Raw genomic sequence first — 26121 nt, 5'->3', positions numbered from 1 at the left:
AGATAGAAAGACTGGTGAAAGCAGGTTTTATCAGGCCAGCCATTTATGCTAATTGGTTGTCTAATATTGTACCAGTCCTTAAGAGGAAAACAGGGGCAGTCAAAATATGTGTGGACTACAGAAATCTGAATGAAGCGTCTCCCAAAGACGAGTATCCAATGCCTATGGCGGACATGCTGGTAGACGGAGTTGCTCATAATGAAATGCTATCATTCATNGGATGGCAATGCAGGATACAATCAGATAATAGTGGCAGAAGAAGACATCCACAAGACAACCTTTATGTGTCCTGGGCATATAGGCGCTTTTGAATATACTGTAATGCATTTTGGCTTAAGAAATACAGGAGCCACTTATCAAAGAGCTATGAATTCTATTTTCCATGACATGATAGGTTATTCTCTAGAGGTCTATATAGATGTTGTGGTGATCAAGTCTCCAGAAAAGGGAGACCATTTATCTAATTTAAAGAAAGCATTCCTAAGAATGAGACAGCACAAGTTGAAAATGAATACCAAGAAATGCGTTTTTGGACTTCAAGCTGGCAATTTCTTAGGTTTCCTAGTCCATCAAAGAGGAATAGAAATCGACAAGAACAAAGCAAAATCTATCATGGAAGCTTTGCCACCATGGAACAAGAAAGAATTACAAAGCCTTTTAGGAAAGATCAACTTTTTCAGAAGATTCATATCCAATTCTGCAGGAAAAATTCAACCCTTTTCCTCCTTGTTGAGATTAAAAACAAGAATAGACATTCAAATGGGAGGAACCGCACCAGCAGGCTTTTGAGGAAATCAAGCACTACCTCTCAAATCCGCTAGTTTTGTCCCCACCAAAGAGAGGCAGACCACTGAAGTTATATGTTTCTGCCTCAGAAGTATCCATTGGGAGCCTGTTAGTTCAAGATAACAAGGAAGGGAAGGAACATGCAGTCTATTACCTGAGCAGAACTCTGACAGAAGTAGAAAGGAAATATTCTGCAATTAAAAGACTTTGTTTGGCTTTATACTTTACTACTATAAAGCTCAGACATTACATGCTACCTTTCACCACCTACATCATTGCCAAAACATATTTAATTAAGTACATGCTAACAAGACCAATGTTGAGGGGGAGAATTGGTAAATGGACTCTGGCCCTGTCAGAATTTGCCTTCAGATATGTTCCTCAAAAATCCATCAAAGGAGAGGCTATTGCAGATTTCCTGGCAAATCATCCAGGAGAATAAATTGAGAATATGGATTCCATGGACATAGCCAATGCAAATCTGTTAACCAGAGCTCACACTTGTCTTAATAATCCCATTTACTTAGTCCATCTTACCCCCTGGAAGCTATACTTTGATGGAGCTAAAACAGACTTAGCCTCTGGGGCAGGGATTGTTTTAGAAGATCCACTAGGAATCAGACACTGTTATTCATTCTAGCTGGACTTACAGTGCACCAACAACAGAGCAGAATACGAGGAGTTTAGTCTGTGGAAATTTGGGGAAATTCCATGCTCGTATTAAAACAAATTGCTGGAGAATACAAGTGTTTGAATCCCTCCTTAGTTGTCTATTTGGTGACAACTAGAAATCTCCTGGCAGAATTCAGGGAAGCCACTTGGGAACATATTCCAAGGGAAGAAAACCTTGCAGCCAATGAGATGGCTCAGATAGCAACAAGAGTACAGATGCCTGAAGACTGTGTACAGAGAATCATCAAGGTAGGAAAGAAAAGTCTGTCATCGGTTCTGACTAGAAGGATGGAGATAGATGTCAATTCTGCCATGATGAATGAGGAGGACTTTAGACTACCCCTGATTAATTATCTGCAATATCCAGCCCTCCCATCCGAGAAAAGGATAAGAATCATGGCTTTAAATTATGTCATCAAGGTGGAAGGAAAATGTGTTGGTTGATTCGGAGGTATGGTTGCTTCTGGCCTACCATGATGAAAGACTCCATTGAATATTCCAAAGGATGTGAAGCTTGTCAAAGACATGGTCCAATCCAGCAGGCCCCCTTAGTTCCCATGAATCCAGTCGTCAAGCCATGGCCATTCAAAGGATGGGCAATGGACCTCATTAGCAAAATCTATCCAGCCAGTAGCAAGCAAGAATGTTTTATCGTAGTGGCTACTGATTATTTCACTAAATGGGTAGAAGCCAAGCTAGTCAAGTCCACCACATCTCAAGAGATCATCACCTTCATAGAAGAACAGATTGTGCAGAGATTTGGCATACTAGAATCAATCACCACCGACGGGGGAAGTTCCTTCGTATCCAGAGAAGTGCTAGATATGACAGAAGCATTCAAGTTCAAACTACTTCAATCCACCCCTTATTATGCCTAGGCTAATGGACATGCATAATCAAGCAACAAGGTGATTATCAACATTATCAGGAAAATGCTTGAGGAAAATCCAAGGCAATGGCATGAAAAACTGTCAGAAACTTTGTGGGCCTATAGAATTTCAAAAAGAGAAGCAACTGGCATGACTCCATATGCTTTGACTTATGGACATGATGCAATTCTGCCCATGGAAATCGCAGTTCAGTCCATCAGAATTGCCCAACAACACAATTTGGTTGGGGAAGACTATTCGCAGGCAATGTTGTTGGAATTGGAGGGAATGGATGCAAGCAGAATTGATACCCTCAACAAACTCTTGGCAGGAAAACAGATTGTGGCGAGAGCCTATAACAAGAGGGAGTGGATTCGCTGTCCCCAAATTGGTGTCCCCTTCATGTCCTCTCTCTAATTTGCTGATACGTGTTAATTAACATAACGGGGAGTTAACTCCGTTAACTTTTTTATTTGACAATTTTAAAAATTAAAAAAATTAAAAAAATTAAAAAAATTAAAAAAATTATAAACTGCCCAAAATAACCTAGCAGCCAGCGAGCGTCCTTCCTTGCTAAACCCAGAGCGTCGTCTTCCTTGGGGTCTTTTATGTGTTTGGCTATCTTTGAAGAATTTGTGAATTAAATGGATAATTGGAGTTGAATTTACTGCTGTTATAACATAGAGATGTAGTTATTTGGAGTTTAGCGGTATTCACGAGGTGATGGTTTTGCTCTGTCGCCAACAACCTTCAAGAGGCAGAGGAGAGGACCCATCATCTTGGATGGTTTTGCTCATGCTCTTCCACGGCTTCCCATACCAACAAGCTTTGATGTCGTCAAAAGCACCAGTTTAATGACTCTGCCTCTTCTTCCGTACCGTCCTCCTCCTCCATCATCAGTTTCTGTTGTGACCAACCGAGCAATGGTGCCAGTTGAGTTTGAGTTAATTAAACCTTGTGAAGGAGAAGAGAAGCTGATGGATTTGAACACTGCGGCTACAATTCCAGAAGAAAAAGATCTGCTCCAGCAACTACAAGGAAGTGCCCCTACCCCTACACCAATCAATGTCATAGGGTCTGAAGAAGTTGAATGCATAATGTGTTTGACAAAATGTTGCAGCGAGATGTATGCATTTTGCCAGTTTATTGACTTACTGAAGATAAATCTTTTTTCCCCTCATGAGGGAAAGAATTAAATATAGTATTGTTCAATACTTGTCCTACCACTTAACAACGAGCAATATTCAGTTATAATTGATTCCACATAGTCGCTGGGTTTAGCAAGGAAGATGACGCTCGCTGGGTTTAGCAAGGAAGACGACGTTCGCAGGGTTTTGCAAGGAAGACGACGTTGGGTTTGGGCAGTTTTTAATTTTTTTAATTTTTAAAATTGTCAAATAAAAAAATTAACGGAGTTAACTTCCTGTTATATTAGTTAACATGTGTCAGCAAATTAGAGAAGGGACATGGAGGGAACACCAATTTAGGGACAGCGGATCCGCTCCCATAACAAGAGAGTTAGAAACAAGAGTTTTGGAGAAGGAGAAGATGTTTGGAAGGCAATTCTGCCCCTTGGAATGACAATTTAGAGTCTTTCTGAAAAAATGTGTCTCTATACATCGTATCATAATTTAATTAGCTATACAGCTACCACCTTCCACATATACATGTATCTAATTAATGAAAGAATCTGCTGGCATTTAAATCTGAAGAATCTGCTGGCATTTAAATCTGATTTCCTTTGACATCCCCCCTCAAATTGATGCTGGTAAATCGACAAGCATCAATTTGCTAACGAGGAAATGATGGCGCTGACGTGGCATGGATTTGGTGAAGATATCGGCAATCTGCAGAGTAGTGGAGACATGTGGAAGGGTGATAACCTGATGATCATAGGCTTCTCGGATGGAGTGACAGTCAACCTCGATGTGCTTGGTGCGTTCGTGATAGACGGGGTTGGCTGCAATTTGGATGGCACTTGTGTTGTCAGCATGCAGTGGAGTAGGATGAAGTGGACTGAACCCAAGCTCTGTGAGGAGACCACGCAGCCAAATGATCTCGGAGCACGCAGCAGACATGGCGCGATACTCTGCCTCAGTGGATGATTTGGAGACGTGGTCTTGCTTCTTGCATTTCCAAGAGATAAGGGCATCACCAAGAAACATACACCAGCCAGTAGTAGATCTCCTGGTGTCTGGGCAACCAGCCCAATCAGCGTCACTATAGGCCTGAAGCTGAAGAGAAGAACCTGTAGGGAAGAACAAGCCACGACTAGGTGTGCCAAGAATATAGCGAATGATGCGGCGAACGGCAGAGAGATGGTGATGCCTCGGGGCTTGCATGAACTTGCTGACAGTGTGAACAGCATAAGAGATGTCTGGTCGGGTGATGGTTAGATAGATAAGACTACCAACCAGCTTCCGATAGGTAGTAGGATCCTCAAGAAGCTCCCCGTCGTCACGTCGATATTTCACATTAAGTTCCATGGGGGTGTCAACGGAAGTAGTGTTGGTGAGGCCGGCTAACTGAACCAGATCTTGACTGTACTTGTGCTGAAGCAAGAAGAGACCATGAGGTTGATGATGGACCTCTAAACCCAAGAAATAAGTGAGCGGACCAAGATCTTTCATGTGGAAAGTAGAATGCAACAAAGTCTGAACTGCAGAGATTGCCTCCAAGTCGGAGCCAGTGATGACAATATCATCCACATAAACAAGAAGAACAACGATACCCATGGATGTCCGTTGTAGAAAAAGAGAGGAGTCATACTGACTCTGAGTGAAAGAAAAACCAAGCAAAGTGGAGCGAAACTTTTCAAACCATACTCGCGAGGCCTGCTTCAAACCATACAAAGAACGTTTCAGTTTGCAAACATCATTAGGTGAGGAAGTAGGCATACCAGAGGGAAGTTTCAAGTAAACTTCTTCCTTGAGATCACCGTGGAGAAATGCGTTCTTGACATCCATTTGATGTAAGGGCCCGGATTGGGATGCAGCAAGGGCGAGTATGGTGCGGACAGTGGTCATTTTGGCAACTGGTGCGAAGGTCTCATCATAGTCGAGACCATATTCTTGTTTGTTGCCAAGTGCCACTAACCGAGCCTTATAACGGTCTATGGACCCATCAGAACGAAGCTTGACAGAAAACACGAACTTACTGCCAAGGGGTTTCACGGAGGAGGGACATGGAACAACGTCCCAAGTTTGGTTTTCCTCAAGTGCGAGAAGCTCAGTTTCAACCGCTGTCCGCCAACACTCATGCTTCATGGCCTGTGTATAAGACGAAGGAAGAGAAATAGAAGACAAGGTGGCAGGGAAGAGGGAAAGAGGAGAGGAACCAAACCTATCTGGTGGTCTACGAACCCGAGTACTCTGTCTGAGGGGGGGAGGTGCAGTTGCTGGAACAGGAGGTGTAGTTGCTGGAACAGGAGCAGCAGTCGGGGAAGGAGCTGGAGGGGGCTGGGGAGGTGCTGGAGGTTGATGGGAAGTTTTGGAGGAGCGTCGTTGATACACGAAGAGAGGCTGAGAAGGGACTGGAGCTGGAGAAGAGATATTTAAAACAGGAGCTGCATAAGAGTTAGTAAACATAGGCAAAACAGAAAATGAAGGAGAAACGGGGTCGTGATGCGTGGGAAAAAAATACTGATTTTCTAGAAAGATTACATTTCTAGAAACTCGAATGCGTCGCAAATGTGGATAGTAGCAAAGAAAACCTTTATGGTGGACTGAATATCCTAGGAAAGCACACTGGATCGATTGAGCCATGAGTTTTGTGCGTTCATGTGCAGGAAGATGAACATAACAGATACAACCAAATGTACGAAGGTTGGAATAAGATGGAGGGCGACCAAATAACTTGGTGAAAGGAGAGTTGTGGTGCAATGTGGGAGAAGGCAACCTGTTGATGAGATGGACAGCAGTGGAGAGAGCTTCACACCAAAAACGAGAGGGCGTAGATGACTCTAACAGGAGAGTGCGAACAACATCAAGAAGGTGACGGTTCTTCCTTTCAGCCACCCCATTTTGTTGAGGTGTTGAAGGGCAAGACCGTTGAGAGATGATGCCATGAGTCTGTAGGAAGTCCTGAAACAAATGAGACATATACTCACCCCCATTGTCAGAACGAAGGATTTTGATATGGGCCGAAAATTGGGTCTGAATATATGCATGAAAAATCTTAAAAACAGAAAAGACTTCATCTTTAGAATGTAGAAAATATATCCATGTGAAACGGCTATAGTCGTCAATAAAAGTGACGAAGTATTTGTAATTAGCATGAGAAGTGACTGGTGCCATACCCCACACATCACTATGTATCAAATCAAAAGGTTGGACCACATGGGGTGTGTGAATAGGAAATGGCAGAGTCTTACTTTTGCCAAGTCTGCAAGAATTGCAATCAAATTGAACAGCACTAAGAGATGGTGATTCTTTATTCCCAAGAAAACCAGATTTCAGTAAATCATGAAGTACAGTAGAGTTTGGATGTCCGAGACGTTTATGCCACGCTCGGTAATCAACATGAGCAGAATTACAAGAGACAAAGGGTGAAAAAGAAAACAAAGGAAATTGAAGAGGAAAAAGACGTCCCACTTTAGGCCCCCTCGCGATCATCCTCCCTGACTGTTGATCCTGCACAACACAACCAGATTTAGAGAATTCCACTTTGCAATCATTATCAACCAACTGACCGACAGACACAAGATTGGTGGTAAGACCAGGAGATACAAAGACATCAGTGAGAGAGGAAGAAACATCACCAGTGGCCGTGATAGGTAAATGATTGCCATCAGCAGTATGAATTTTGAGATTTCCAAAATATTTGTTTACATTGGTAAGAGAATCAGCATTGTTTGTCATATGATGGGAAGCCCCGGAATCAAAGTACCAAGGAGATGATGTAGAGAAGGGTTTACCTGAGAGTCCTAAAGCTGAAAATGCAGAAATGATCATTTGTTGAATCATGTCAGGGGTCACAGGTTGAACAGGAGCACTTTGTGTCAGCGGTACTGCAGTCACAGAACTTCCAGCACTAGAAGAGCCAACGGAGACAGTATATGCGGTCTCTGATTTCTTGGGGGGTCGAGTAGGACATTCCTTGATGATATGGCCATCCTTTTTGCAGTAGTGGCAGAATTTTCGGGGACAATTTGCAGCATAATGACCAAATCCCTTGCAACAAAAACACTGAACAGTGCTCATATCCCTGCCTCGTGGCTTACCTTGTGCTGCATAGGCCACAGGAACAGATGTAGACCGCCGTTGTTCCATGGTGGTTTGAGTGAGAAGGCGCTGTTCCTCGCGAAGGAGATCATTGAGGCATGTATCCAAGGAGGGGACAGATTCTCGGTTCATAAGATTGGATCTGGTGCCTTCAAATTCAGGTCTTAGTTTCATTAGAAATTGATCCCTCTGGGTAGTTTCATGGACAGATTGAACAGAACTAAGACCTTCGGATGGTAAGTCAGCATAAACTATATCAGTGTATTCACCCCAAAGATTAGTGAATCTAGAGTAAAAATCAGAGATAGAAAGGCTATCCTGTTGGAGAGCGGCCAATTCATGTTCAAGCTGGAACCGACGAGCAGTGTTTCGTTGACTATAGATCTTCTTCAGGTAAGTCCACATCTGAGCTGCAGTCTGAGATGATCGAAGGTTCAAGATGATATTAGGTTCGACAGATCCTAAAATCCATGTCATAACTTGAGCGTCCTTGACTTCCCACTTGGCGTGCTGGTCTTTGTCTTTGTTTTTGTCAGGAGCTGGGTTACTTCCATCAACATGTCCCCACGCCTCCTTACCTTTGACGAAAATCCCGAAGTGAAACGCCCAAGCAGAGTAGTTCTTGCCATTGAAACGAATCAAAGAAACCTCAGACTTATCCGAAGACATGATGTCAAGAGAACTTGATCAAGAATAACCGAGACTAAGAGACTTGAGAGCAAGAGATAACTGAGACTAAGAGACTTGGGAGCGAGAGATAATTCAGAGCTATAGCTCTGATACCATGACAATTTAGAGTCTTTCTGAAAAAATGTATCTCTATACATCGAGAATTGCCCATTATATGGACAGAATACAAGTTAATTAGGAAAGAACACAGGCTGATATTCAGCCCCTGAAAAACAGCTCACCTTCCACATATACATGTATCTAATTATAGCTAACCTACCACATATACATGTATCTAATTAATGAAAGAATCTGCTGGCATTTAAATCTGATTTCCTTTGACAGGAACACACGTAGCTAATTATGGAAAATGGTCACCTACATGGGAATGACCTTTCATAGTCAAGCAAGTCCTTGGATTGGGGGCATACAGGTTACAAGACCAAGATGGGGACAGCTATGCAGCACCAATCAATGGAAAATGGTTAAAGAAGTTCTATCCTACCATGTGGGATTCACAAGCAGTACAAATAGATCATAGGATCGAAGCAGAAAAGGATGAAATTATTGTTTCAATGTTTACAGTCAGTTCTTGTGAATATTTATTCTCTGTCTTTAAATTATGTTTTCTATGTTTTTGGTTGTTTAAAAACAGAATGAAAAGCCAAAGTTTCACAAAATAAATAGGACCCTTTTATTAAATATAGTCATCCTTACATGACTAGAGTGTTATTACAAAAGTAGAAATCTAAAGTCCTAATTTTCTAAGGGTCTCGTGCAATCCAGTTTTTTTGGTAGAAATCTCCTTCTAGAAGAGCACTCCCTAGTGGATAGAAGCCTCTGCAATCTCCAATGCTGGCCGAAGCTGAGACCATGTTCTGCACAAGGAAGGTCGCCTTGGTCTTGGTGCCCAGTCCAGCGCCAAGCTTCTTCTGCCTCTCCCTTAACCCTGCCAGTTGCTTCTAGAGTTCCTCGATATGTTTTTCTAGCTCAGCAGTGGACTTGGTCTCCTTGTAGTCAGCAACTAGAACATCCAATTCTACCTTTTGTTTTTTATAATCAGCCAAGTTGGCTTCATGGGTGGCCTTGCAGAACTCAGAAGCATTGAAGGAGGGCTTGATATCTTGATAGAAATTGTGGAGATTGAGCACATCTCTTGCTAGGCCCAAGTTGAGCTTAAGGATGGGTCTGGGAGCCATGCTCTCCCTGTGTAGTAGGTCCAGATCCTTCATCAGCTGGTCAACAGCTTAGCTGTTCTCATCCAGGTCCAGCTCGTTTGACTGCCAGATTTTCATTCTGTCCACTGACTCATCCATTGATCTGGACTTAGCCTTGTTTGGAGTAGTTCCCAACTTCTCAAGCTTGTCCAGCTGAGCATCCAAATCCATAGCTTCGAACTATGCCAATTTTGGATCAGCAAAGGAGGCCGTGGTAGATGAACTTGGAACAGAATGGATAGGCATCTGCAGGGAAGCATCTCAGTTAGTTTCATACAGAATTGGAATTTAAGAAAGGCTAAGGCACAATGATACTTACTGCCACAATGGGAGGCTTGAAAGGGTTGGTCACTGCAGCCAAAATCCTAGTAGTTCTGTCCTTCTCCACCTAAAAAGACAGGAACCTCAAAATTAGAAAGATAGAGATAGACAGGATTATGGAAACCAGACATAATTAAGAAAGAATGGAAGCTACCTCAGGTGCTGGAATAGCAACAGAGTGTTCTGTCTCCACCTCATCAAAGAGAGCCAATTCTGAACTGGTGGGCTCTGTCCTTTGAGCCTCTTGCTGTTTTTTAGCCAGCTCAATGCTCTCTGCTGTTACTTTAGCAGGAATTTCCTACTGCAAAAAGATAGAACTCAAATCAAAAGGAATGCAATACAAAAATTCAAAACTATGTCAAAGAAGGAAGGGAATTCTTTGCTATAAACTCACCTTTTCTTATTCTCCGTCTTTTGCTTTTTTTTCCACTTTAGAGACCTCCTCCTCCTATTCTATGGCTTCAAAAGTCTCTCGCAACTCTTTATCAGTCTCTGTGGTTTTAGTGGGAACTGCTGCAGGCTCTTCTGCCCTTTCAGATTCATTAACAGCCCCTTTTCTCAGTCTTTTTGCCTTGGAATGAAGGGGAGAGCTTTCAACTGCACAAAGGAAGGGAATCAGAAATGAATACACAACCGATCAGAAGGGATTGACAGAATCAAGATGCCCAAATTTTACCTGAGGGATTAGGTTGGACATCATTGTCCTGAGCTTGAGCAGTTTCCTTTCTTTTGTTCTTTTTCTGGTAGAAGGAGTTGCCTCGGCACTTGGTTCTGCCAGAGTCTCATAATTATCCTCTACATCACCAAACGGGAGCTCCAGGTCTTCAGCAGCTATGACAGAAGTAATTGCATAGAAAAGAAAGATTTAGAAAGCAATCAAGCAGAGAAAGGCAGAAAGACAGAATTCAGAAACTTGCCAATCACTTCTCCAGCATGAATAGCTTGTCCTCCAAGGTTCCTTATCGTAGAGGGATCTGATACAAACAGACATAACAAAGTTTTAAATATCAGCACTAGGGCAGAATGAGGTAGTCATTGGCAGAATGGAGCAAAAAGAGGCAGAATTGAGAATTTACCTTCAATCACTTGGGCATTAATGTCCTTGATCATCTGCACCATGAATTGTTTGGCTTCTGCCCTTGCGTAGACGGTCCAAGAGTTCCAGCCATGAAAAAGCACCTTGGTGGTAGAACTGGAAGTAGGCAGACCATGGAATCTGGCCTTCCACCAAGCATCAAACTCGGCAGAACTGTAGGAATTAGGCTCCCAAGATGGATAAAGAGCCTCCACGCTACTGTTTATCTTATTCACTGCACATTCCTTGTGCACATCCAGATCATCTCAGTCTTTCTAAGAGGTGGCCCGGTTGCAGCTCCTGTATGACTTGAGTGGAATAAGCTGAGGGCAACCAAGCTGCCTAGAACAGAAGTTGGTGTGATACACTTCTGCCCCCAAGTGATAGTTGGGAGGCTTCCCACCTCCAAAAGGCAGGTCTCGGGGCAGTGTCACATTCAGGAATTTCTTCCTAAAGTTAGTTCTGGCTGTTTCTTCTTCTGGCTCCTTCTCAAACAGCCTGTATCCAGGCTGGAACCATGGATATGTTCTTCTAATCAACACTTGCCACTGAGCAGCAGATCTCTTGGTGCATTGCCTAAAAAACATTAGATACTCTTTGATGGAACGCTTGGGCACTTCTACCGACATCAGAGGGAAAGCCAGAACTTGGTCTTCAGGCAGAACTATATCCGGAAACCTCAGTTCTGGGAAATAGACTTGCAGCGAAATCTGAATCATCCAGAATGCACTAGGAACAGACAGGTTCAAGGGATTCTCCAGGGTGGCAGTGTGCAGATTCTTGTACAAGTGAGCCAAAACTATAGGTCCAAGCCCTACATTAGTGTGGTTGTGTAGTGCTTCTGCCAAGTGCCTGTATTCGAGCAGAATTGCTGAGGAACGGTTTGGGAAAACGAAATATGTTCAGCTAGTACAAAAGAAACAACATATGTTGTTGATCCTTGTCTTTTTCTATGCTGAATTTCTTCAAGAAATTGGAGAAGGAGCAATTCTGGTTGATTATGGCTGGAGAGATAGTGAAAGGTTTTGCCAATTTTTCTGGTATCTTGCTCCTGTGGTAATCACCAATTGCATCCACAGGCCTTCCATGAGGTCTGAACCCAAAAATCTGAGCCATATCCAGTAAAGTTGGAGTCATTGGGCCCAGGCGGAAGTTGAAAGTGTTGCTGGTAGAATCCCAGAAGCACAGAGCATCAGCCAAAAGGTTATCCTCTCTGTTTATAGACTGCTTGGACAGAAGGATGGCATCATAGATTCCAGCCCTCTTGCAGTGAGCTCCATACCTTGGAAGGAGCCTGTCAATCCAGTCTGCCCACTTCACTAAACTGTTCCTCACTTCACTGGAGGGATAAGAGCGACTCAAATTCTTACTAACCCAGGTATGAGAAGCAAGGGCAGAAGAACTTTGAAAACACAGAGGAGCTTCAGCGTCATCCTTAAACAGAAGTGCCATTTCCTCAGGAACATGGCCAAATCAGTGAGGGTCCAGAACTAAGGTGTTTTCAAACTGATGGAGGACATTTTCATATGTATTCTTCTAGGCAAATGGATGGAGCTTGCTTCGAACCTCTATTGCATGATTATCGACGCCAGCCCCAGAGATATAAGCAGGGGGAAGAGAGGGAGAAGCCTTGGCACGAGTTTTTGGAGATGATATCTTCAAAGTATAAGCAATAACAGAGGAAACCGAAAGTCTGGTCGCAAGAAGGAGCAAAGGATTCTGAAAAATGCTGGGAGAAATCAAGGTCTCAAAGGAATTAGGTTTCGGATGAATAGTAATAGGGTTTTAAATTTCTTAAAAAGGCTCGAGATCGTGGGAAGAAGAAGGCAAGGCGTTGTCTGATGATTAAACCAGCTAGTAACTGCCCATTTTCCCACGAAGTCTAGTTCATATAGGCAGACGTGGCAGCCGTGGGCTAGTTGCAACGGAAGGAAATGGCACGCACAATTAATGGCCAAATCATTTAAGTCTAAAATCGTTCCAAAATGATTCAGACTTAAGGGGCATTGTTTGGGCCTAATTTGGCACGCCCACCCCAAAATCAAAAAGCCCATGTCAATTTTTGGCAGCCACCAAAGTTTACCCTAAGTTTGGGTCAATTCTCAGCACGCCCAGCCCATTGTTGTAAAAAAAGCCCATGAACAGAACATTTGGGCTTTTTTTATCTACGAAAGATTAAAGGGAACTAACACAACCTTTTTTCACACTATTTGATCTCTACTCCAAAAAAAGACAAGTCAGTAGATCTTTTCTCAAAAAGCCCCCACGTGACTACCTGTCTTTGAAAAAGTAAAAAATTTCAACTATCACAGAGGAGTTGATAGAGAGTTAATGAAGACATGTATAAAAGGAAGATTTCTCCAAATTTCTGCAATAAAAAAAGATCAAAATCCCTTTTTATATACAGAGAAATTTTGCACAAGAGCAGGTGACCTTCCCAAGAGATAAGTAGACTACGATCTCAAAAGATAAGTAGGAAGCAAGTGGGTTGTTCAAACAGAAAAAGCAAACTGACCATCATAACAGATTGTGTCTTTCCTTCTTCACAAAGGAACAAACAGAGAGCAAAAGGGGTTGATTTTTATTTTTTTGGAAAAGCAAAGAAAAGACCACCATGGGAACTAACTGTTGATGGTTCTTCTCTGCCAGAATAGATAACTTCCCATTTTTGTGGCATTTAAAAAGAAAGATCTTTTTGAAAATATCTGCCGCCCATTATTCAAAGATTAAAACCTCAATAAATTTATGGAAAGCCAGATAACTTCCCATTCAGCATAAGCCAAATCAAGTAGAGTCCGGGTTTTTACAAATATGAAAACCTCAATAAATTTATGGAAAGCCCTGATCAAGCGGAACATATACTATAGTGCAGTTCCAGCTCAGTAATCATCAAATCCAACCACTTCTGCCCATTTTAGACTGAAAAGGCTCCAATTCTGCCTGTTCAAGAAGCCTTCCAGGGCTTGAAATATATTAAAGCTCTGCCAAACTCGAACGTTGGTATTGATTTACAGCTGAAACTTGACAGGTGAAGGTGTTGATGGTCCAATCTAGCACAGATATACCCAGTCCAGTATGGATCAAAAGCAGCTATCCAGGCAGAAATTGAAGTTCAACGCTCTTTTGTCCTTTTTGAGAATTGGTCTTTCCCTTTCTAAGCTTTGTAAAAAGGAGTTCTGCCTAAAACAGTTTACTTTCTTATCATTTATTCTGGCCAGAATTACTTGTTTTTGTACTTTGAAAAATTGTGAAAGTCCTCACCAGCCTGAGGCAGAAAAAGAACTTACTTGGGAGATATTCCCTACCCAAAGTCACAATCGTTTGTTCAGAATCAGTAACTTGGGACGCAAGTTATCTGCTTTCAAAGTCTACTAGCAGTGGCACGCTCATACACAAAAACAAAGTTGGCTTGTTGACCAGTCAATGGTTTTTGAGTCAATCGGGACTTCATCCTACCTTCATAGGATTAGAATTAAAACGGGTGAACACCATCCTAATCCCCAAACCTGGAAAGTCATTCACCTCTACCTTCATTTCATCCTTCAATATACCTTAGATTTAGTGACTTATCTGATTCAATCTAATCTTAGGCACCAAACTCTCTAAGCCGTAAGTCCAAAATGAAGATTTTTTTACATGAAAGTAATCCCTTACAAATAACTTTAGTGTTTTTAGGATTGAGTTAATAGCTTATGGTGCCCCAACCTTGGGAGCTAAATTGAAGAAAAAAGAAAAGTTAAACCAGCAATTACAGCTGAAAAAAAAAAAAAAAAAACTAAAAGAATCAAAGGAACTAGAATGGAAAATAAAAACGATTGCAAAAGCCATCATATGTAGAAAAAGCAAACTTGCCAAAATTTTTAAAGAAATTTATCATGAATGAGATGAAATGACAGAAATAATAGGGTTTTAAATTTGAGGGTATTTGTGTCTATTTAGGTAAGTTTTTTGCTATATTTTAAATTTTTTATAAAAATTGACCTTTTTTTTTATTTATAAGAATTGACATTTTTGAAATTAGAGGTCAAGTTTTGGCTATTTTTGATAAATTCTCAAAGGATATAGACCATTAGATGAAAAATGAGTCGATGTGGGCTAATCTACACCATTGATAGGGGTAACTGGAATACCGTTTTTGGGGTTAAATTTTTTTTTTTTTTTTTAAGGCAAAAATAAAAACAAGAGTGTTCATGAGTTCACGTCATCAAATTGTTTAAACTATTTGATTGTCTACAGTTCTGTTTCTCCTCTCCACATGGCGTCCATTCGAATCATAGACTGAAGATATGGTGTCGATTGTTACCAAAAACAAAAGATATGGTGTCGATGAGGTGTTGACATCATTGTTAGATGTTTGGGCGTGCTCTTTACACAACCATGTTTAAGGTTATGTTGGGCCAACTCATGGTCTGCCATATCATTTATTAAATATCTTGGCCAATAAATGGTTAATATGAGAATTATTACATAAATAATTATATAGATATGTACTTGGCGTGAAAGGAAATCAAAATCAGTTTGATTGATCCTAATTTGGTTTCATTGTGGCCTAATCGGAGAAGTTTTCCTACTGTGGAAGACTGGGACATGCCAATTTTGATGTTGAAAACACAGTCTGATGTCTAGTACAACCTACTCAGAAAGAGACTGCGCCAGACTAGTACGGGAACTAACAAATAGGCTACTCAACTATTGGTCTGAACGCAAGATCATTCGTACAGAAATAGCTACCAATATGGCTGAATTTTCACTTGAATTAGAATGGCCAACACAGATGAACAGTGTAGAAATTTTTAAGTTTGTACCAGTAGCCTTGGATGCTAAAACACCAGAAGTGCGAGATCCATTGGAAGAAATCAACCTAGGCACTATTGAGGATCCAAGGCCTACAATCATTAGTGGCCTTTTAGATTATCCTCTCAAATCAGAACTGATTGCACTTTTACATGAATTTAAGGACTGTTTTGCGTGGCATTATCATGAAATTCCAGGTCTGGCCAAAAGATTGGTTAAACATCGACTTCTTATTAAAGAAGGCTATCTTCCTAATCAAAAACCTCCCAGACGGATGTCAATTGAAACATAATTGAAGGTTAAGGAAGTGGTGGAACGATGGCACAAAGCAGGCTGCATCAGAACATCCAAATACAATACATGGCTATCTAACATTGTACTGTTGCCGAAAAAAGTAACCAAAGTAGTCAGAGTCTGTATAGATTATAGAAATCTCAATGAAGCAACTCCAAAGGATGAGTATCCAATGCCTTTAGCAGACATGCTCGTCAATGGGGGCAGCTCACAATCAAATCTTATCCTTTGTGGATGATAACGCAGGCTACAATCAAATCACGTTGGCAGAAGAAGATTGTCACAAAACAACATTTAGATGTCCAGGTCATGTCGGAGCCTTTGAGTACGTTGTAATGCCATTTGGATTAAAGAATGCAGGAGCAACTTATCAACGGGCCATCAATGTGATATCCCATGGATATTCTCTTGAAGTTTATATAGATGATGTTGTGATTAAGTCTCATACAAAGCCAGACCATATGGCTGATCTAAGAAAAGCATTTCAGTGAATGAAACAACATAATCTCAAAATGAATCCAAGAAAATGCCCTTTTGGAGTCCAAGCCAGCAGCTTCCTAGGGTTTCTGGTCCACTATAAAGCATTGAAATCGATCAGAATAAAGCAAAGGCAATCATGGATGCTTCTCCAACAAAGAACAAGAAGGAATTATAAAGCCTTCTTGGTAAGATCATTTTTTTGCTCAGATTCATTGCCAACTCAACTGGCAAATTCAACCTTTTACTCAACTGCTCAAGTTAAAAACTATTCAAGCGTTCATTTGGGAGGCATCTCAACAATCTTCTTTCGATGAAATCAAATAGTATCTGAGTAACCCACCTGTTTTGACTCCTCCCAAAAAAAGTACAACTATGAAGCTATATATCTTCGCCTCTAAAATTCAATTGGCAGGTTGCTAGCACAAGATAACTTGGAGAACAAGGAACAAGCCTTCTACTATCTGAGCTGTTCTCTCACCTCAGTGGAATTCGAATATACACCAATGGAGAAGCTATGTCTAGCCTTATATTTCACAGCTATCAAACTCAGGCATTATGTGCTTCCATTTAGAATCTACATCGTAGCTAAGACATATTTGATTAAATACATGCTCACATGGCCAATTTTGAATGGCCACTTGGGTAAATGGGCTCTTGCTTTGTTAAAAATTCAACCTTATATATATCTCTCAAAAGGTTGTGAAAGGCCAAACAATAGCTGATTTTCTCGCTACACACCCGAGTATGGAGATTGAGAATCTTGATCATACTGAGATTGCACATATTTCCCTCAGTCCATGGAAATTATACTTTGATGGTTCTAAAGTGGACCATTCTGCTGGTGTTAGGATAGTGTTAGAAGACCCACAAGGCCATATTCACTCCTCTTTTCAATTAGATTTCGAGTGCACCAACAATCGAGCTAAATATGAAACGTTTAACCTTAATCATTGGTCTGGAGATTCTACTGGAATTGAATGTCAAGACAGTCGATATTTTGCGTGATTCCCAGTTAGTCTTGAAGCAAATTGCAGGAGAGTACAAATGCATCAACCCTCAATTGGCCTCTTATCTAGTGGCAGCTCACAATTTGTTACAGGAATTCACTGATGCTACCTGGGAATACATCCCTAGGGATGAGAACTTTGCTGCTAATGAAATGGCACATCTTGCTTCTATTCAATTCCAAAATAGTTGTTCTGAACATCTATTTCAAGTCAAAAAGCGCAGCTTGCCTTTAGTAATAACAAGAGGAATGGATGTTGACATACACCCTGTTGACTTATCAAAACCAGATTGGAGAAGTCCTATCATTCGCTACCTTCAATATCCAGAATTGCATGTTGAACACAAAACACGGACTTTGGCACTCAATTATCTTCTATGGAATGGAGAATTGGTTTGGCCTAGTAAGGATGATCTCCTGCTATGATGCTTAGGCATGTCGGAGGCTATCAAGGTGATGGGATAAACTCATGAAGGTCTTTACAGAGCACATCAGAGTGGAAGGAAAATGATATGTCTCATTCGCAGATATGGCTTTATTTTAGAAAAGGAAAGAAATTATGATTATTTTAATTTATCAAAGGTCCCAAACAATCAATATGGTTTGTTGATGCTCTTGTTTCTCACCACCACCTAACATCCCTTGCTCTGCCACGCGACACCACCATAGAGCTCCCACTCCAACATCAACACAATCATAAGTCATATTTTCGTATATTTTTGCAGCATCCCCTGCAGATTAGGTTCCCTATATTTTACCCAAACCCACCACAAGTCTTTAGGCCTCATATCCTTTCATGCGCTAATACAAATGAGGTGGAGATGAAGATCTGGAAAAGGGTTGGCTTCATCATTGTAATTGAAGGAATTTAAATGCGTTTAAGACAACTCATCTATTTCAAAAACATAAGATATAGAAAGAAAGGAAATTGAAGGAAATATGGCAATAAAAAAAATAAAAAATAATGATATGATCTATTTGGGTTATAGAATGGTGGTGTCCCTAACAGCACTCAAATTTCCAACATGTATTTAAAAGTAATTCAAATTTAAAAATAAACATTAATTAATATTGATTTAACACTACAAAATAGAAGCCCTTTTCTGAGGGCATTTTGTCGTTGCAAAAAGCCTTTTGCCATCGTAAATACTCTTTTTCGACGGAAAAAGTCCATCGGAAGTCGTCGCTAAAAGGCCGGTTGCAAATACTTCATTTCCGACCATTCCGTCGGAAATAATGTATTTCCGACGCCCAGGCTTCGTAGCTATTGCTTAAATTTCTATCGAAAATCAATTTTTTAAACGACCCTACATATTTATTTCCGACCGTACCTGTGGTCGTAATTACTTATTTGATTGTCGAAAATAGTTCTTTTATCGTGATTTCTTGTTTTTGCGAAATCATATTTTCAACCAATGAGTGTCGTCAGAAATATTGTTTTCGACAATGATATATTATTTGTGAGGGCTAGATTTCGTCGCAATTATCATTACCGACCAAAAGAGTTTGTGGAAAATATATAATAGCTCGTCGGAAAAGAGTATAACAAAATATTTTCGATGAGCAAGTTACGTCGGAAATATATATTTCCAACCACATTTATTCGTCGCAAAGTTTGTCGCAAATAGATTAATCCTGTCGGAAAATATTTTCGACGAACAAGTGGTTGGAAATATAATTGTTTCGACCCGATTATGTCGTGGGGAATGTTGGAAATAGGCAATTATTGTCGGAAAGTATTTCCGATAATAAAGTGTTTGTTGGAAATATGCATTACCGAGAGGGAAATGTGGTCGAAAAATGTAATTATTTTATAAAAAAATTAATAAAAAGAAATTTGAATAATAATATTTGCTATAAAAAAAAAATCTTACGACACCGTACTGTACTAAAATTTTAAGCGTTCAATTAAAATTATTCTAAATAGTTAAAACATAAACAATCCCCATCATCCTTAAAACATATAAGCAATCCGCAAATATATCAGAACCTTGAAATTCAAAATACATATTGTAGCAAAATACAATTGATGTTGCACTACTCGTCTTCAAGGTGAGCATCTGAACAACTTTCTACATTGTCCTGTCAAATAAAAGGTAATAATTAATAAGACATAAATCGTTTAAGAATAAAAATAACAAATACAATATTTAACAGTGAGCAAAATATTGAAATGAGAATAAAAGAGTTCACCATTGGAGCAGATTGTCTTGAGCGTGCATAAGTATTTGAGTTGTTTTCCCTCATACTTTGAACTAGATCTTTCAATTCATACAGCACACTTTTCAAGTCCTTCACTTCCTCCTTTAATTTCTCATGCTCTTCTTCACGTTCTAAGCATATACGTTTATTACAATCTTGGTCATCTGAGGGATACACATCTTTTGTACTATAGCCACCACCTAAGCCAAGGATACGACCGTGACTTGGCCCACCAATAACCTCCTTGTATATATCCCAATCATCTACTTCATTCTCGTCTTCCGTTGCAGCAACCTTTTTATTCTCCATTTTTTCCTTCAATGAAATAGTAGAAATATAAACATGGATATAAAAATATGTCGTGAATAATTAAAAAAAAAATTAAAAAAAAGAGAAACAAAGTAAGGGCAACGTACAAAAAGTTCTTTAGCCTTTTCACTTGGCCAACTTTCTTCTCCTCCATTCTTAGGCTTACTTACATGGAACTTTTTGAAACAATCAATTGGACTCGGTTCAATTCCAGTTCGATCAAGCTATTAAGATTTAAACAATGAAATTTGTTAGGACCAAATTTGGAAATAACCACAAAAGGAACAGTCAACAAAAAGCAACAACCAAATGGATATTTTTACCTCAGCTTTATGTCAATGGTTAATGGAGTTGAAAGTTCTAGATGGGTACTCTGGAAATTTATCTCGATGTGTGAATGCTTTAGAACGTAATATTTCTGGTATGAAAACTCACGATTGTCATGTGTTCTTAGAGAGATTACTTCCGTTTGTGGCGCGAGATTTATTGCCCAAAGATGTAAGTGAGCCTTTAATTGAATTATCGTACTTTTTCAAGGAATTGTGTGCTAAAGTTTTAAGAGAAGATGACTTGAATCTTCTTGACAATCAAATTGTGCTAACTCTATGCAAGTTGGAAAAAATATTCCCTCCTGCCTTTTTTGACATCATGATTCACCTAACTTGCCACTTGGCATGGGAGGCAAAGGTGGCCGGTCCAGTACAATTCAGGTGGATGTATCCGGTGGAAAGGTAATCTCAATGTTTATATATTAATTTTATTCACGATTTGTTTAACTGCTGATGTATGATTCTCTAATTTCGGTATTTATGACACAATTAGGTATTTGCATAAACTAAAGACTTATGTTCGTAATAAGGCTCATCCAGAAGGGTCTATTGCCGAAGGTGTCTTGGGAGACGAGTGTTTAATATTTTGCTCTCGCTATTTGCATCGAGTTGAAACTAAGTTTAATAAAAGAGATAGAAACGACGATGGAGGTCAACCGTCATATGATACATCTCCGTTATCTATTTTCTCAACACCTGGTCGAGCTTTTGGGAAAGGTGTACTTAGAGAGATGAGCATTGAACTTCATAAGGCTGCCACTCATTATGTCCTGCAAAATTGTGATGAAGCTTTGCCATTTGTCCAGTAAGAATTCTTCAACACTATAAATTCTTTGTGTATTTAATATATGTTACTATTTATTTAGATCTAATATAATCATTTGTTATGTATGCAGAGAACATAAGAACATTCTAATCCAGTCTAGTGTTGATAATGTGGAGGAGTCACATAGGCTTCAATTTTCAAACTGGATGTCTAAAAGGGTATGGATAATATTGTATTGGAAAAATTATTGACTGTCATAGATGTTTCTTTAAAAACATTTTTTCCTTTCTATGCAGGTCACAGAACTATACAACGATGGTAAAGTTAGTAAACAAATGCTTTCTTTGGCTCGAGGTCCTGAAAGGCGAGTAACTTATTATCCTGGTTATTATATTAGTGGTTTTAGATTTCATACATTGCAGCGTGATGAGAATAAAAAAACACAGAATAGTGGAATTATGGTTAAGGGGGAGAATCAGGTTGACGATGTGCCTTGGTATGGAACCTTAGTAGATATTGTGGAGCTTCGTTACACAGAAGGAAATAGAGTTGTATTGTTCAATTGTGATTGGTATGACACAGCACGAAAAGGAACAGGTTACAAGATAGATCGTTATGGAATAATCACTGTTAATACAACGCGCAAGCTAAATACTCAAGAGCCATTCGTACTAGCAAGTCAAGCAACCCAAGTTTTTTATGTGAAGGGGGTTAAAAATAAAATTTGGAGTTTTGTAGTGGAAACAAATCCAAGAAATGCTTATGAGATGACTAATGATGAGATTGAGCCATACCAAGAAGCAGAGACTCAAAGTCAAAGCATGCATGCCATCCAAAATGATGTTGAAGACAATGAAATTGATTGAAGAAGGGATGTGATTCAACTTACAACTATGGGATGAGTTGTCAAGTAATTGTGATTGTTTATTTTTTTTTTGTAATCATCTTTTTTTTTTTTTGGATTGACTATTTTTAGTTATTTATTTTGGAGTGTGATTGGTGATTATCAATCAATTTTTTTTAGAATAACTATTTTTAGTTATTTATTTTGGAGTGTGATTGGTGATTATCAATCAATTTTTTTTATACTTATTCTAATGGGAAATTGACATTCCAACGTTTTACCTAGAAGACATATTTCTCTTCGAAAATAGTCAAACAATTCAGACGAAAGGAGAAGCCCTCGGAAATATTCAAGCAATTCCGACAGAATAAGAAGCCCCTCGGAAATAGTCAATCAGTTCCGACGGAATGAGAAAGCCCTCAGAAATAATCATCCTATTTCCGTCAAGAGTACTTTTGGTTGTTAATAAAATTGGCGCCAAGTCTTCCCGCCAAATAAATTACATTTCCGACGACAATGGACACTTTTTTCGAGGGTATTTCCTTTGTCGGAAATAAATTTCAGGCTCGTGATATATTTCCAACGGACAACATTTTTTGGTCGGAAAAAATACTATTACCGAGGAAATTTCAGGGCCCTCGGAAAATGTTTGTCGGTAATGACCCTTTGTTTTGTAGTGTAACCAAAGTTTGAAACAAAACCAAAATATCCCACCAGGCCTAACAATCGCTCCACCACCATTCTAGTATGCTTGTAATTAAAGACCTATAAGTATAAATAGGCCTTTTAGAAGCTAGAGTTGATGTAAGAGAGATCACAAATTGGGTTTGATTAGGATGTGAGAGAAATTGAGACCTAGGGTTTTTAAGATCAAATGAAGTTTTCTTGTAAACCAAAGGTGTCCTTATTACTAGTGAAATTTCTCGGAGCGATCACCAAAGAGAGCGTAGGCACAACGCCGAACCTCTGTAAATTTTTGTGTTCTTTGTTGTTTACTTGATTGTTTTGGTGTGTATCTTTTTATTCTTCTTTGGCAGTTTGTATGTGTGTTCGTCACATAGTATATCTATAATAAGGTCTTGGAGTGTGTGCAACCAGAGTCGCAGTTAGCAGCAGCTATTAGTTTATGCTGAAGTCACTACTATAAAAATCGCAATAGACGACGGGAATCCACGGTCGTGTAGCTGGTTTTTCAATTGTCGTGAAATCGACCGACATCTTTTGATGCATTAAGCCATGACGGTAAATCCTCGACGTTGTTAACACATACAACGTCATTTCAAACTAAAACCCGACGTCTATTTATGAAAAATGGGCCCAAAAAAGACAACTTGGATGAGCGTAGATGACGTTTCCGGAAATCTCCTCGTTTAGAGACGAAAACATGACGCCATTTAACAAAATACCTCCGTAACAATGAGTCACCACGACATACACTATTAACTTACCGCCATGCCCAATAACTTTCAGCCAGCACTTTAAAATAAACTGCCGTGGTTACTGACAATAAGCACCTTACAGATGTGAAAATAGAATAATAACGGCAGTAAATATGGGAAGAACGAGGTTATTATAAACTTTTACGGCCTTTTTATTTTCAAACCTGATCTCGTTCAAAAATTACCACGTCGGTAACAATATAAATAGAGACATGGTTTAAAATCTACACGCCTCTGATAACACCTTGATTCCCATAGATGGCTTAGTTTATTAGTCAATCGCCATTTAGAAACACTGTAACGACATTGGTTTAAAAGAAACCGCCGTGGTTATTTCTAATATAACGTCGTCCCTGGAATTGAACTAAGTGCAAATCCATTTTCTACTACGACCCGATTATTTCCACAGCCGCCGTTGTTAACAAACTTTCCATGACATTTATGATATAAATATAGACATGGAGACAAATTTACATAGTGCTTATAGAATTAATTTCGTCATTTTTGTGTCTCTAAGGCGTCATTTTTTGTCATCTTAGGACACTCACAAGAACTTTCACATTAGATATATGTTGCAGGTCGTAGTTAAGTAATTAAATACGTTGGTATGTTGCGATTAACGTCGTGTTATATTATTTTAAATGTTGGCTCTTTGAGCATCTCAGTCGTGAATATATAGTAGTAACAGCTGCACATTACCGTCGTTGTTCGGATATTATGTACGATGCTTTGAATTAAATGAGCAGTCATGTGAGTTAAGCTTTAGACATAGCGGTACTGTTCAGTGAAGAAGAAGAAAGGATCTTATTTTCTTCCAAGTCTTTACCCGAGAGCTTGGAAGTCTTTATCTAGCAACTCGCTTCATCAAGTATGTATCTATTGTTCTTAGGTCTAAGAATTCTACAAATCCGAACGAGCCAAAGGTATGTACATTGAGGTCGTCGCATGGTATTGAAAACGTCGTTATTTTTAATGTCAATTTTATTTAAACCGATGTGTTTTGTATTTCAAATTTTCGGTTTTTATTTAGGATTTAGCTTCGTCCATTGCACGACGTATGTTAAAAAACTATTAGACGTCAGTTTTTGCAAATTTTTTAACAGGACCGTTGTATTTTGCATCTTGAACCCAGTTTTTTTAGTACTGAAGTTTTGTGCCCAAAACCTGCATTATGAAAGTGAAAAAAGTACCTTGCAAATTATTACAAAATTAATGTCATAAATTACAAGCATCATTTAATCCATATATCTTCACACCCATCTCAAATATTTTGACTCCCAAACTCACCGGCTAGTGCATCAAATATGTCAACATTTGGCATCCCTCTAGTAAATGGCTCACACTCAATTCTCACATCACCTAAGACATCATCACCAACAACGTCATTATATTCTGTATTAGGCATTGATAACACTACCGACCAACTATGATGCATTGGGTCATCAACAAAAAATACTTGTTTGACTTAAGAAGCCATAACAAATTGGTCATTCCTTTGTCCAATTTTACTCAGAACTACAAGGGTAAATCCAAGTTCATCGACTACAAGGCCAAAAGTGCTATCTATCCAATCACACCTAAATACGGGGATTGTAAACTTTTGGTAGTCAAGGTCACAAATATCTTGAATGACACCATAAAAACCCATATTTGAGACAATCGGGTTTTTATCGTTGGCACTAGCAACTTGCATAGTATTTGTAGTAAATAAACTCCACTATTTTGAACTGTCTGCACATCATCTTGTGCCTTTGTGTTAAATTTAACACCTTTAATAAGATAGCTTCTATATGATGGCACTGCCATGCTTGGGCCAGCTGCTAGACAACTCAAATTTTCTGATACGCCATTATTGTCTTCCCCATTAAGTTCACTTTGAACCTGCAAATTAATCATATCCTAATTCAATCTAACATAGAAAGCAGAAAATTAAAAGTCCAATATGTTATTCAATGATTCAATGACATATACCTTAAAGCGTAGCCATTGAATGAAAGTGCTAATTGTGCTTATCTTGCAGCCACTTTGTTCTCTTTCTAAATTTTGGATAAGTGGACTTGGTGTGGATCATATGTTCCCTACATGACACGAAAAATTCAAGCATTATTGTCCCTTATATATAAGATAAACATAAGGAATAATTTAAAATGGCTGCTTAAAGCATTACTGTTCCTCCGTATTCTCGAAGACATATAGATGTGCCTAGTTCAATTGGTCCCGATTACCTAGGCTCACTGTGCAACTTGATAATGACTTTAAAAGTCCCATCTTCTAGCTTGATGGCACTCCAACTATACTAACATCCGATAAATGCTTGGTGCAAAACTCTACAGCTTCTTCAGCTACATACCGCTCAATAATGCAACCTTCGGGATGAGTACGATTATGAACATACCCCTTTAGCACTTTCATATATCTTTCAAATGGATACATCCATCTAAAATAAACTGGCCCACATAGACGAACTTCTTTGACAAGATGTACTACCAGATGAAGCATGATATCGAAGAATGAAAGGGGAAAGTATTTCTCAAGCAAACACAAAGTAACTGCTACATCTTCTTCTAACTTATCTAGCTTGGAAACATCTACCGTCTTTGCACATATAGCATTGAAGAAGAAGCACATCGAGTTATTGCATACCTTGGAGCATCAAGGTATGACAATCATGTGATTTAAGGCCAAGAAGTCTTGAATCTTGTAAAGGTACAAGATTTTTTATATTTGAAGAATAACCTTCAGGGACCTTCATACCATAGAAAGAATTGCAAACCGCTCTCTTCTATACTCTTGGCAAATTCCAAGGCCTTGGAGGCAAGCGAGTACG

At 39.4% G+C, this 26121-nt stretch overlaps 2 protein-coding genes across 2 annotated transcripts; both read left to right on the top strand.

Annotated features, from left to right (window-relative positions):
• Positions 1–2057: 2057 nt before the first annotated feature.
• Positions 2058–2744, top strand: LOC117638340. Its single transcript, XM_034373471.1, has 2 exons — positions 2058–2299; positions 2387–2744. Exons 1-2 carry the CDS (start codon positions 2058–2060, stop codon positions 2742–2744), a joined length of 600 nt encoding a protein of 199 aa, XP_034229362.1.
• Positions 2745–20501: 17757 nt separating this feature from the next.
• LOC117638270 lies at positions 20502–21903 on the top strand. Its single transcript, XM_034373409.1, has 4 exons — positions 20502–20647; positions 20739–21050; positions 21142–21229; positions 21308–21903. Exons 1-4 carry the CDS (start codon positions 20565–20567, stop codon positions 21875–21877), a joined length of 1053 nt encoding a protein of 350 aa, XP_034229300.1. The 5' UTR covers positions 20502–20564; the 3' UTR covers positions 21878–21903.
• The last annotated feature ends 4218 nt before the right edge of the window (positions 21904–26121 follow it).

The sequence above is a fragment of the Prunus dulcis genome, chromosome 8 (genome assembly GCF_902201215.1).
Source record: "Prunus dulcis chromosome 8, ALMONDv2, whole genome shotgun sequence".
Taxonomy (NCBI): Eukaryota; Viridiplantae; Streptophyta; class Magnoliopsida; order Rosales; family Rosaceae; genus Prunus; species Prunus dulcis.
This window is presented reverse-complemented; position numbering and strand designations above follow the sequence as displayed.